Here is a 13,034-nt window from a genome sequence, read left to right on the forward strand (position 1 = left end):
AACTAAAACCTTTTTCCTTTGTCTTGTCAATTCTCTAGAAATTTATTGTTCTTTGTTGAAACAATATATAAACCCAAGGTCTAACAATCCTTTGAGTTACTCATCACTGATTCCTCCCACAAATATGCACAATGCATGTGCTAAGAAACTGTTTTTCTCTTATTAATGTGTATTTGCCAGTCCAAAACGCAGAATCCCAGTGAGAGAACCTAGGGTGACAGAGAAAAAAGATTTTTTACCTACTCTACATAAACAAAAGACGTGGACACTCACCCTGGCCAGTTTGGCTCAGTAGTTAGAGCATCAGCCTAAGGACCAAAGGGCCATGGGTTCAATTCTAGTCAAGGGCACGTACCTGGGTTTCAGGTCTGATCCCCGACCTGGTCAGTTGTATGGGAGGCAACCAATCAGTGTGTCTCTCTCTCATCAATATTTCTCTCTCTTTCTCTCTCCCTTCCTCCCTTCTACTCTATTTAAAGAATCAACGGAAAAGTATCCTTGGGGGAGGATTAACAAAAAACAAATAAAAATAAAAATAAATAAATAATTTTAAAAAGGGAGAGAGGTAACAAAAGATTTCAACACACTTTAGAGGAGATACAAAAGCCAATTAACACATGAAAAGATGCTCAACAACATCATGCACCAGGAAATGCATTTAAAACCATAATAAGGTACCACTACACATCAATTAGGAGGGATTATGATAAATAGACTGACCACACTAGTGTTGTCAATGTTGTAGAGGAAGTAAAATCTCCTATACCATCAGTGTGAATATAAAATGGCACAATCATTTTTGGAAAACAGTTGGCAGTTTCTTAAGTTGAAAACACAATTTCAATGACCCAGCAATCCATCTCCTAGGTATTTACCCAAAAGAAATAAGAACATGTCCACTTATACATGAATACTCATAACGTCTTTATTCATAGGAACTCAAAAAACTGGAAACAACCCAAATGTCTAGCTGAAGGAAGTAAGACTATGTCACCTCAAAATATGCCACTTTAGCATATTGATTATTTTGAGCTGAAGGCACCTGAGAAACAGCAGATGCAGGAAGGCCTCTTTGACCTCCCATTTCTACCTGAAAGCAGGCCACAAAATTTTCCATGAGAAAGTGCCCTCTCTGTACCACAAAGACATTCTTATCACTAGTAACTGGAAACCAACACTATAATGGAACTATACAAACAAATCTACTAAAATAACCCTTATCATCCATTAGTTTCTCCCATGTATTTCTTTTTTTTTTTTTTATCCTCACCCGAGGACATTTTTCCAATTTTTGTACAGATAGAGTGGAAGGGAGAGAGAGAGAGAGAAACATCGACGTGAAAGGGACACATCGAGTGGCTGCCACCCGCACGACCAACCAGGGCCGGGGACAAACTGCAACCAAAGTACGTGCCCTTAGTGGGAACCGAACCCGGGTCTCTCCGGACCGCAGGCTGACGCTCCAACCGCTGAGCCAAACCGGCCAGGGCTCTCCCATGTATTTCTAGTCACTTGACAACAATTTACTGCACCTAGAAGCATAAACCCTTTTCTTTAGTTTTATCACTTTTCCACAAATTTATCATTCTTTGTTATAAAGGTATATAAGGAGAGAGGTGGAAGAGGGTAAAAGTGGGGATAAATTGTGACAAAAGGAGACTTGACTTTGGGTGGTAAACACACAATACAATATACAGATGATGTATTATAGAATTGTACACTCGAAACCTATCTAAGTTTATTAACCAATGTCACCCTAATAAATTCAATAAAAACTTAAAAAAGGGGGGGCGGGGGGGCCTGGCCAGTTTGACTCAGCAGTTAGCGTCGCTCGTGGACCAGAGAGTCCCAGGTTCAGTTCCCACTAAAGGTGCAGTTTGTCCCCAGCCCTGGCTGGGGTTGTGTGAATGGCGACCGGTCTATGTGTCTCTCTCACATCAATGTTTCTCTCTCTCTCTTCCCCCCTCTCTCCCTCCCACTCTGAGGATAAATGTAAGGGTGTCCTTGGATGAGGATTGAAAAAAAAGGGTACATAAACTCTCAGTCCTAACCACATCTTCAAGTCTTAATTTTTCCTACAAGGGTTCTAGGTGCACATAAAAGTAGTAAATGTGTATGCCTTTTTCCCATTAATCTATCTTCTGCCAATTTAATCCCAGGCCCAGCCACAGAACCTAAGAAGGTAGAAGAAATGTTTTTCCTCTGCATCTGATAAAATATAGTATTTTTAGCCCAGCCAGTGTGGGTCAGTGGATTGAGCATTATCCCATGGACTGAGAGGTCCTGGTTCGATTCCTGGTCAGGACACATGTTGGGATTTCAGGCTTGATTCCCAGCAGGGGGTGTGCAGGAGGCAGCTGATCAATGTATCTCTCTCATATCAATGTTTCTCTCTCTCTCTCTCTCTCCATTCCTTTCTCTCTAAAGAATCAATAAAAACATATTTTTAAAAAATATATAGTATTTTCATATAATGGAATACAACTCAGCAATGAACAGAAATAACTACTGATACATCCAGCACTATGGACAAATCCCCAAAACATGCTCAGTGAGAGACGTTAAGACACAAAAAGAATATACATACTATGTTCTTATATATTTACAACTCTAGGAAGACAAATCTAACCTTTGGTAACAGAGAGCTGGGGTTGGAGGTGGGTGGGTTGGGGGATAAGTGGGAAAGGTCACATGAAAAGTATTTGACATATTGGATGTCCCATAGATTGTGGTGGTGGTACTGTGGCTGTGCAAATTTGACATTCATAAAAACATACACATAAAATGCATATATCTTATTATATGTAAATTATACATCAATAAAGGTAATTAACAGTAAGAACATGCAAAAATATTTATATTGCCTTAATAAATCTACCTAATTACTTTTCCTCATCATTTGCCAAATCACAAATAATCAAATGACTAACATTTTTATTAATTTATACAAGTATACTTTGCTAAAATTTGGATTGAAAAATCCATAAGAATAATTTAAGGGACTCTAAAAAATAATGATTACTAGTGTCGGCCTTAGGCACCAACTTCCCAGTACAGGAACGTGTTACCTGGACACTTACCAAATGTGTTGGCAAGCATCTTTTGAATAAGAAAGGTACTGCAGCTGATTCTGTAAAATTAAAACACTGATACTGAACATAAGAGTACACTGCTATGGACTTTAAAGTACTACATAAATCACCAGTCGAATGAATACTTTTAATCCATAATCCATATAGTTAACAGAATGAACTGCATACCACTGTCCTAGTCCCCTTTCACAATGCCTTAGTGAACTCAAGCTATAACAAAATACCACAGACTGGGTGGCTTAACAACAAACATGCATTCCTCACAATTCTGGAGGGTAGGGAGTCCAAGATGAAGGCATTGGCAGATTCAGGATATGGTAAGAGCTTATTTTCTAGTCCATCTTCTCACTGTGTCCTCACATGGCAAAAGGGATAAAGAGCTCTCTGGTGTCTCTTTCTTAAGGGTGTGAATCCCATTCATGAAGACTCCACCCTCATGGCCTAATCACCTCCCAAGGGCTCCATCTCCTAATACTATCACATTGAGGATTAGGATTTCAACAGATGAAAGGAGGGGGGGAGGACAACACAAACATTCAGTCCATAACACATACTTAATTTCAGCTATACTATACTTCAAGTTTCTTTATCACTTATTGATGATAATCTTGATTCTCCTCTGAAGCTGCTGTTAGTACCCATTTCTATCATATTTCACTTGCATCCAGCACCAGCTTCATGAACATGCAATCTGAACAGCATGGAGGGCCCTGAGCTCAAGGCCCACACATATTATAATGGTCTGCAATTGCTATTTTGAAATTCTGAATAATTTTATCTTTGAACTTATGTTTTGTAAGTGAAATTCATAGGACAAAGGAACATGCACATGAGCAGAGAAGATATTCATAATATGAATGTCCACTGTTCCTGGCTGCTCCATTCACATATAGTATTTGAGATGTCCATGGGGAGAATATTCTGGTGAACTCACCATCTGTGAGAGTTCTGTGAGATTCAAAGTGAGTATGAGACAAGCAGAGGTACTGAAAGTCCTGAAAGACTACATATTTTATTTAAAGCACTAAATGGTTCCAACACACACAAAGATAATGCCATCCTGTGAAACACGAACAACCAAGGTACACTACTATATCCTTTCTTAATTGCGTTAATTCCGCCCTGGCCAGTTTTGCTCAGCGGTTAGAGCGTCGGCCTGCAGTCCAGAGAGACCCGGGTTCGGTTCCTGCTAAGGGCATGTATCTTGGTAGCAGTTTGTCTCCGGCCCTGGTTGGGTTGTGCTGGTGGCAGCCACTCGATGTGTACCTTTCACATCGATGTTTCTCTCTCTCTCTCTCTCCCACTCTATCTGAACAAAAAATGGAAAAATGTCCTCGGGTGAGGATAAAAAAAAAATTTAATTGCGTTAATTCCTTGTATTAGGCCACCACTTATACTGAAAATGATGACACTACAGGCAATTCTGGGTTGCTTTTACTTTCAGTCATTCCTTAGTCATCAGTATGCCAAAGGTATAGAATATTAGTAAAATGCAGATATATCAAAATGTAAAATGAGCCTTGGCAGGTGTGGCTCAGTTAGCTGAGTGTCGCCAGTTTGATTTCTGAACAGGGCACATACCCAGGTGTCAGGTTCAATCCACGGTTGGGGTGCACACAGGAGGCAACTGATGTTTCTCTCTCACACTGATGTTTCTCTCTCTCTCCCTCTCCCTTCCTCTCTCTCTGAAAAAAAAAAAAATCAATAAAAATATATATTTTTTAAAAAGACTTCTCTGAATTTCTGGAATAAACCACTTTAAATTTAAAAAGTAAAAGGAAAGCAGCTGAGTTCGTTTTGTGCAGCATTTCCACTATTATAGTAAAAACAAAATATACATGTACAAACTATGAAACATAGATTATATATTTCGTAAGTTCTTATACAGCTCCAATGCTCTTATATCTAAATCTAAAACTGGCAGTTCTCAATATAAAGGTGGACAGTATAATTATTCCTAATAATTTAAATTTTTTATTTTTTTAACTTAGAACATATAACTATAAATAACAATGCATCATACAAGTTGAGACACAAACAAATGAAGAAAAAAGTTTTATAGTTTAGTGCTATGATATAATAAAAAATATATAGTTGGTCTTTGTCTCTGGTAAACACATCAAGATGCTGGAAGGGTAACACACCAAAAAAGGTCAGGGAAGCTCCACACTCCAAGGCCATACCTTGTCCTATGTTATCTCTTCCATTTGGCTATTCCTGAGTTTTATCCTTTATAATAAACCTGTAAATGTATGTACTGTGTTTTCCTGAGTTTTGTGAGCCATTCTAACCAAATATCAAACCTGAAGAGGGTATCATGGAAACTCCCAATTTATAGCCAGTCAGTCAGAAGTACTAGGGACAACCTGGGGCTTGTCCGTAGTACTTGTAACTGGCATCTGAAGTAAGTGTAGATTTGTGGGGCTGAACCCTAAAGTTTAATCTGATGCTAACACAGGCAGATAGTGTCAGAATTGACTGACCTGTGTAGTACATCCAGTTGTATCCTGAGAGTTAGAGAAATGGTGTTAGAAAACATACCATGCACTTTGGTGCCAAAGTGTGAGAAAAAATACTTTGTAATTACCTTTATGCTACAAAAATTTTTACAGCTTTTTTAAAATCTTTATTGTTGAAAGTAATACAGATATCCCTCCTTTTTTCCCCCATTAGCACCTCCCTGCCTGCTCCTTCCCCCTCTACCTTCACCGCACTGTTGTCTGTGTCCATTGGTTATGCATATATGCATATCAGTTCCTTGGTTTATCTCTTCCTGCCCCCGCAACCCTTCCCCTCTGAGGTTTGTCAGTCTGTTCCCCCCTTCCATGTTTCTGGATCTATTTTGTTCATCAGCTTATTTTGTTCATTATATTCCACAAATAAGTGAGATCATGTGATACTTGTCTTTCTCTGACTGGCGTATTTCACTTAGAATAATACTGTCCAGGTCCCTCCATATCATCTCAAAGGGTAAGAGATCTTTCTTTCTTACTGCTGTATAGTATTCCATTGTGTATATGTACCACAGTTTGTTTTGTTTTTTATCCTCTCATCTATTTATGGACACTTGGGCTGTTTCCAGATCTTAGCTATTGTAAATAGCACTGCAATGAACATAGAGGTGAATAAATTCTTTCTGATTGTAGTTTCAGGCTCCTTAGGATATATTCCTAGAAGTGGAATAACTGGGTCAAATGGTAGTTCCATTTTTAATTTTTTGAGGAAACAGTATATTGTTTTCCATAGTGTCTGTACCAGTCTGCATTCCCACCAGCAGTGTACTAGGGTCCCCTTTTCTTCACACCCTCACCAGCACTTGTTGTTTAACCATTTGTTGATGGCAGCCATTCTGGCAGGTGTGAGGCGATACCTCATAGTTGTTTTAAATTGCATCTCTCTGATAATTACTGATGTAGAGCAGTTTTTTAATGTCTCTTGGCCATTTGTATGTCCTGTTTGGAGAAGTGTTATTCAGGTCTTCTGTCCATTTATAATTGGACAAACTGCAACTGAGGTACGTGCCCTTAGCGGGAACCAAACCCAGGTCACTCTGGACCACAGGCCAATGCTCTAACTGCTGAGCCAAACCGGCCAGGGCTAGGTATCTTCATTTTTTATTGGTGCAATGGTAAATGGGATTTTTTTTGTTTGTTTCTCTTTCTGAGTGGTCTTTATGGGTCTATAAAAATGCCAATGATTTGTGGTTAATATTGTATCCTGCCACTTTGCCAAATTCATTTATTAAATCTAATATTAGAGTTTTGGTGCAGTCTTTAGGATTTTCTATGTACAATATCATGTCATCTGCAAATAATGACAGTTTGACTTCCTCCTTTCTAATTTGGATGCCTTTTATATTTTACTCTTGTCTTATCATTGTGGCCAAGACTTCCAGTACTGTGTTGAATAAGAGTGGCAAAAGTGGGCATCCCTGTCTTGTTCCTGTTCTTAAGGAAAATGCTTTTAGTTTTTGCCTGTTGAGTATGATGTTGGCTGAAGGTTTTTCATATATGAACTTTATTATGTCGATATATAATCCCTCTATTTCTACTTTGCTGAGTGTTTTTATCAGAAATGAATGGGTTTTGTCAAATGCTTTTTCAGCATCTATTGATATGATCATATCATTTTTATTTTTCATTTTGGTTGTGTGGTGTATCATATTTATTGATTTGCAAATATTGTACCAGCTTTGCATCCCTGGGATGAATCCCGTTTGGTCGTGGGGAATAATTTTTTTAAGATAATACTGGATCCGATTTGCTAATATTTTGTTCAGGATTTTGGCATCTATGTTCATCAGAGATACTGGCCTGTAGATTTCTTTCTTTGAAGTGCCTTTACTTGTTTTTGGAATTAGGATTATGCTGGCCTCATAAAAAAAAAAAAAAAGCTTGGAATTATTCCTTCCGCTTGGATGTTTTGGAATAGTTTGAGGAGAATTGGTGTTACTTCTTCTTTGAATGTTTAGTAAAACTCCCCTGTAAAGCTGTCCAGACCAGGACTTTTGTTTGCTGGTAGTTTCAATTTCCTTAGTTGTTATTTCTTCAATTTCCTTAGTTGTTATTAACCTGTTCAGGTTTCCTAACTCTTCCTTGCTGAGTTTTAGAAACTTATGATTCTAGGTAAATGTCCATTTCATCTAGGTTGTCCAATTTGTTGGCATGTAAGTATTCATATGTACTTTCTTACAATCTTTTGTATTTTTCCAGTGTCTACTGTTACTTCAACTCTTTCATATCTGATTTTCTCAATTTGGGTTCCCTCTTTGTTTCTTGGTGAGTTAGGTTGAAAGTTGATCAACCTTGTTTATCTTCTCAAAGGCCAGCTCTTAGTTTCATTGATATCTGTACTGTGTTTTAGTCTCTGTGTCATTTATTTCCACTCTGATTTTTATTATTTTCTTCCTTCTACTAACTTCCTTCTCTTTATAACTCTTTAAGTTATAGGGTTAGATAGTTCACTGAAATATTTCTTGTTTCTTTAGGTAGGACTGTAACGCTACGAACTTCCCTCTCAGGACTGCTTTTACTGTATCCCATAGATTTTGTGCTGTTGTGTGTTCATTTTCAATTGTTTCCAGAAAGTTTATTTCTTCCTTGATCTTGGTACTTATTTGTTGCCATTTTTATTCTTTATACCTATATTCCTCTGTCTGTTTCTCTATTTCTTCTTCTTACAACAGTCTCTTTAGTATTTCTTGCAGTGCTGATTTGGTGGTAGTAAATTCCTTTAGCCTTTTTCTTTTTTCTTTTTTTTTTGTCTGTGAAGCTCTTTATTTCACCTTCAATTCTGAATGTTAGCCTTGCTGGACTGGACAGTCTTGGATTCAGTCCCTTGCTTTTCATTACTTTGTATACTTCATGCCACTCCCTTCTGGCTTATAGTGTTTCTATTGAGAAATCAGCTGACTGCCTAATGGGAGCTCCCTTGTAGGTAAATTTGTTTTGCTCTTGTTACCTTTATGATTCTTTATTTGTCTTTAATGTTTGCCCTTTCAATTATGATGTGCCTAGGTATGGGTCTTTTGGATTCATCTTGATTGGGACCCTCTGTGTTTCCTATATTTCTATGACTTTTTCTTTTACCAGGTTAGGGAAGTTTTCTGTCATTGTTTCTTCAAACAGGTTCTCTATACCTTTCTCTGATTCTTCTCCTTCTGGAACCCTTAGTATTGTTATGGTTCATGTTATCCAAAAGCTCCCTTAAACTCTGCTCCTACTTTTTAATTTTTTTTCCATGCTGCTCTATTTGGGTGGTTTTTTCTAACTTGTCTTCTATCTTGTTGATTCAGTGTTCAGTTTCTTCTAATCTACTACTGAATCCTTCTAAGGTGTTCTTTATTTCAGCTATGTCATTCTTCAATGCCACTTGACTCTTATTAATAGCTTCTACCACTTCTTTCAAGATCCTGCTGAGTTTTTCAGAGTTCTCATTAAGTTGCTTATAAGTCTCACTAACTTGTTTGAGCACTCTTACTACCATTACTTTGAATTCTTTATGTGAAAAACTTGTCTTTATTTCATTTAGTTCTTTCATTTGGGGGTTGTTTCTTTGTCTCACCATTTTCATGGTCTGGTAATTCAGGGTGCTCTGGTCACATTGGCAGGTTGGTGTGTCCAGGGTTGTTGGGTCATGCTGGGGCCAGATCTCACATCTAGTACAGTCATCTAGCAGTGCTGGTGGCTCTTGGCAGCATCAGCAAAGCAGGGCAGTTAGCTTGTGGCTGCTGCAGTGTTGTGTGGTCAGTGGCTCTGTGCTGGTGCATGGCCATCAAGTCTGGTCCCTCTCATCTGCTATGGGTCCGGGAAAATTGACAGCTGGTGGCTCATGCTTGTATGTAGTTGTAGGCGCTGCTGGGGTGTGTGGGTAAGCTGGTGCACTGCTTGGGTTTGCGTATTCCTGCGTATCCCAAGGTACCAGTGCTTCCTGATGACACTCAGTTCCCAGCTGTCACCATTACTGCTGCCAGGGGTGGGGGGTACCACTCCCAAGCCACCGTCACTGCTGCTGCTGCTGCTGCTGCTGCTGGGGTGGGGCTTGGCTCACAAAGCCACTGTTGCTACTACCAGGCAGGCTGTACTACTGAGCCTCACCACTGCTGCCAGGCACAGGTGCCTCAGCATTTCAGTTACTGTGCATGGGCCAGTATTGGCAAAGCAGAGGCTGCTGGTCTGATGGTGCAATGCGCAGTCATGGCCATGGGGCACTCGGCCCTACCCGCTCCCCATTGCCTCCTCCCAAGGAGTACCCAGCAGATCTTCCAAAATAGCAGGGCCAGCCCCAAGCAGAGAGAAGCGCCCTGCCAATCAGCACACAGTAGTAGCTGGCTGCTCCCCTGTCCACAGCACCAAACCATCTGTCCTAAGTTTCTGCACAGCTGTGTAAATGCTCATTCACACTCACACCTACTTATACTCTCTCTCACACACACTCAGCCTCTCACATACTCACCCTTTCTCTGGTCATGCCCGCCACCATGTTCTTCTCCCTTTTTTCAGCTTTTTCAACAAGGAGCAGCCACTGGAGTTGCCCCTCCTCCCACTGTTGTAAGACCCATCTATCTAGCAGAAGTGACTTCTAGGGGACTTAAAGGGCCAGTGACCCTTTTTCCTCTTCATTTTTATTTTTCCCTTTTTGAAATCCAGATATTTAAAACTGTAACATTCAAAAGTAAATGCATAAAAGGAGGAAATCAGAAAGTTACCACATATACACAGGAAAAGGCTTAGGCTCAAAAAAGATCTAATATGACCTTAAGTTTACATCTCATGCTGAACTCTGACAAAGAGACAGTCTATAACAATCAATTTAAAAAAAAAAAAAAAAAAAACCTGGCCGATGTGGCTCAGTGGTTGAGTGTAAACCCATGTACCAGGAGGTCACTGGTTCAATTCCCCGTCAGGGCACATGCCCAGGTTGTGGGCCCAATGCCCAGTGTGGAGCATGCAGGAGGCGGCCAATAGATGTTCTCTGTCATTGTTATTTCTCTCTCCATCTCCCTTCCTCTCTCTCTAAAAATCAATAAAGAAAAAAAAGTTTTTTAATAAAAATTTAAAAAACAATTTATAAAAATCCACAACCATAGACTTCCAGTCAGTCAATGGGGTACTCGCCTCCTCCCACTATCACATCAAAATTACAACTAAACCACAGAACAAACATCCTTAAGATCCACCTAAAATCGAGCTGAATGGAAGTCCTAAATTATGAAATTAAAGAAGAAGCCACATTGGGACTGGTTGGAGTGGCAGAGGCACAGATGGGCTTGTCCCATACCCACCTGTGGCGGATAAAAATCAGTATTACCTTGGCTGTGAAGGTCCTCCCTGAGGAGTGAGTGGTCCCCATCCCACACCAGGCACCCAGCTCAGGGTTCCAGTGCCAGGAAGAGAAGTCCCCATAACTTCTGGCTGTAAAAACCAGAGAGAACTGAGGCTGAGGGAGGCTGAGGCTGCTAGAGCACCAGACAGTTCCTCTTAAAGGGCTCACGCATAGACATATTTGGACTAGCTCCCTCTGAGCTCCAGCGCAGAGGGGAAGCAGCTTGAAAGGCACCAAAAATATACAGGGAAATATACAGGGAAGAACTGGGTTATTTGGCACTGGGGTGAGGGCTGGAGAGGCAGCTTTCTCCCGGACAGACGTGCTGGTGGAGGTCTTTATTCCTTCAGTAAGCCCTTCCACCACAACCTACAGACAGGAGCCATATCTGGGACTCCAGCAACCAGGCTCACACTGTTTTCCCTTCCCTGGTGACTCCCTAAGGACCTGCCCCACTCAACTGTTGGGCCCACCCAAGCTATTACCAGTGCTGTTATCATAGTATTGACCTGTCTTGGGATCCTGCTTCAGATTTTCCTAAATTTTTTCAAACAAGCAGCATCTGGCCACAGCAAGCCCCATACAACTTGTTAAGTGGCCCCAGGCCCGGCAGTAGAAGCGTCAGCCTGGGTTCACAACTTGGCTTTTCCTGGGCACCTCCAGGCCCAGAACAAGAAGCAGCCATTGGCAGATCACTTTGTAGCTTATGCCTGGTGCTTCGGGTAGAACACAGGCAGTGGGTGACCTTGACTCAGAGCCAGAATACCCAGTGGACAGCTTCAGACCACATTGAAGCACCACTACCCAACCATATCCACAAGTTACACACTCAAGGAATGGACTCAGTAGATACCAGAGCCCTGCTGAAGTAAGTCTTACTCTGTGTGTGAGCCCCTACACAGCTGATCATCCAAGGTAGTCAGAGGTCAGTGGTTAGTGAGTACAGCCAGTCCTTGCAACTGATCAGCATAAGTAAAACCCTCCCATTGACATGCCAACCACAATCAAGACTTAATTACAACAGAAGAGTATAAAGTCTACAAGATGGGTGCATCTTGAGGGCCCAGCTGAGTGACCAGAGAGGCTGTGCCACTGGACCCTACAGGACAACTATTACAACAGGCTACCTTAGGAAGCCTAGGAGACATAGTAACTCTACCTAACACATAGAAACAAACACAAGGAGGTGGCCAAAATGAGGAGACAAAGAAACATGCCCCAAATGAAAGAACAGAACAAAATTCTAGGAAAAGAACTAAATGAAATAAAGATAAGCAATCTAACAGATGCAGAGTTCAAAACACTGTTTATATGGATGCTCAAGAAACTTAGTGAGGACCTCAAAAGCATAATAAAGAGCCAGTGAGAATTAAGAATGCACTAACTGAAATAAAGAAAAATTTACAGGGAATCAATAGTACAGTAGGTGAAGCCAAGAAACAAACCATTGATTTGGAATATAAGGAAGCAAAAAACACCCAATCAGAAAAGAAAAAAGAATCCAAAAATAATGAGGATAGTATAAGGACAACTCAAGCATATCAATATTTGCATCATGGGAGTGCCAGAAGACAGACAGCAAGACATTGAAAACCTATTTGAATAAATAATGAAAGAAAAATTCCCTAACTTGGTGAAGGAAACAGACATGCAAGTCCAGGAAGCACAGACAGTCCCAAACAAGATGAACCCAAAGAGGTCCACACCAAGACACATCATCATCAAAATGCCTAAGGTTAAAGACAAAGAGAGAATCTTAAAAGCAGCAAGAGAAAAGCAGTTTGTTACCAACAAGGGAGTTCCCATAAGTCTGTCAGCTGATTTCTCAAAAGAAACTTTGCAGGCCAGTAGGGAGTAGCAAGAAATATTTAAAGTGATGAAAAGCAAAGACCTACAACTAAGATTACTCTATCCTGCAAAGCTATCATTTAGAATCCATGGCCATATAAAGAGTTTCCCACACAAAAACAAAGTTAATGGAGTTCATCACCACCAAACCAGTATTATATGAAATGTTGATGGGAAAAGGGAGGAGGAAGAGGAAGAGGAAGAGGAAGAGGAAGAAGAAGAAGAAGAAGAAATAATATGAACAATAAAATTGCAATAAATACATATCTA

General features: G+C 40.3%; 1 protein-coding gene across 5 annotated transcripts in view; it reads right to left on the minus strand.

The window, feature by feature from the left end:
- SENP7 (SUMO specific peptidase 7) overlaps window positions 1–13,034 on the minus strand; it is a 180,411-nt gene that overhangs the window by 99,017 nt on the left and 68,360 nt on the right. The window contains exon 1 of one of the 5 annotated variants that reach the window (XM_036242663.1): window positions 3,081–3,175. The exons of the other annotated variants lie outside the window; for them this stretch is intronic. Within the exon in view, the coding sequence (XP_036098556.1) occupies window positions 3,081–3,160 (80 nt within the window). The 5' untranslated portion in view covers window positions 3,161–3,175. Of the gene's footprint in view, window positions 1–3,080; window positions 3,176–13,034 lie in introns of those variants that run through there. 5 annotated transcript variants of the gene reach the window in all.

This window comes from Molossus molossus, unplaced genomic scaffold (assembly GCF_014108415.1).
Source record: "Molossus molossus isolate mMolMol1 unplaced genomic scaffold, mMolMol1.p scaffold_m16_p_5, whole genome shotgun sequence".
Lineage (NCBI taxonomy): Eukaryota > Metazoa > Chordata > Mammalia > Chiroptera > Molossidae > Molossus > Molossus molossus.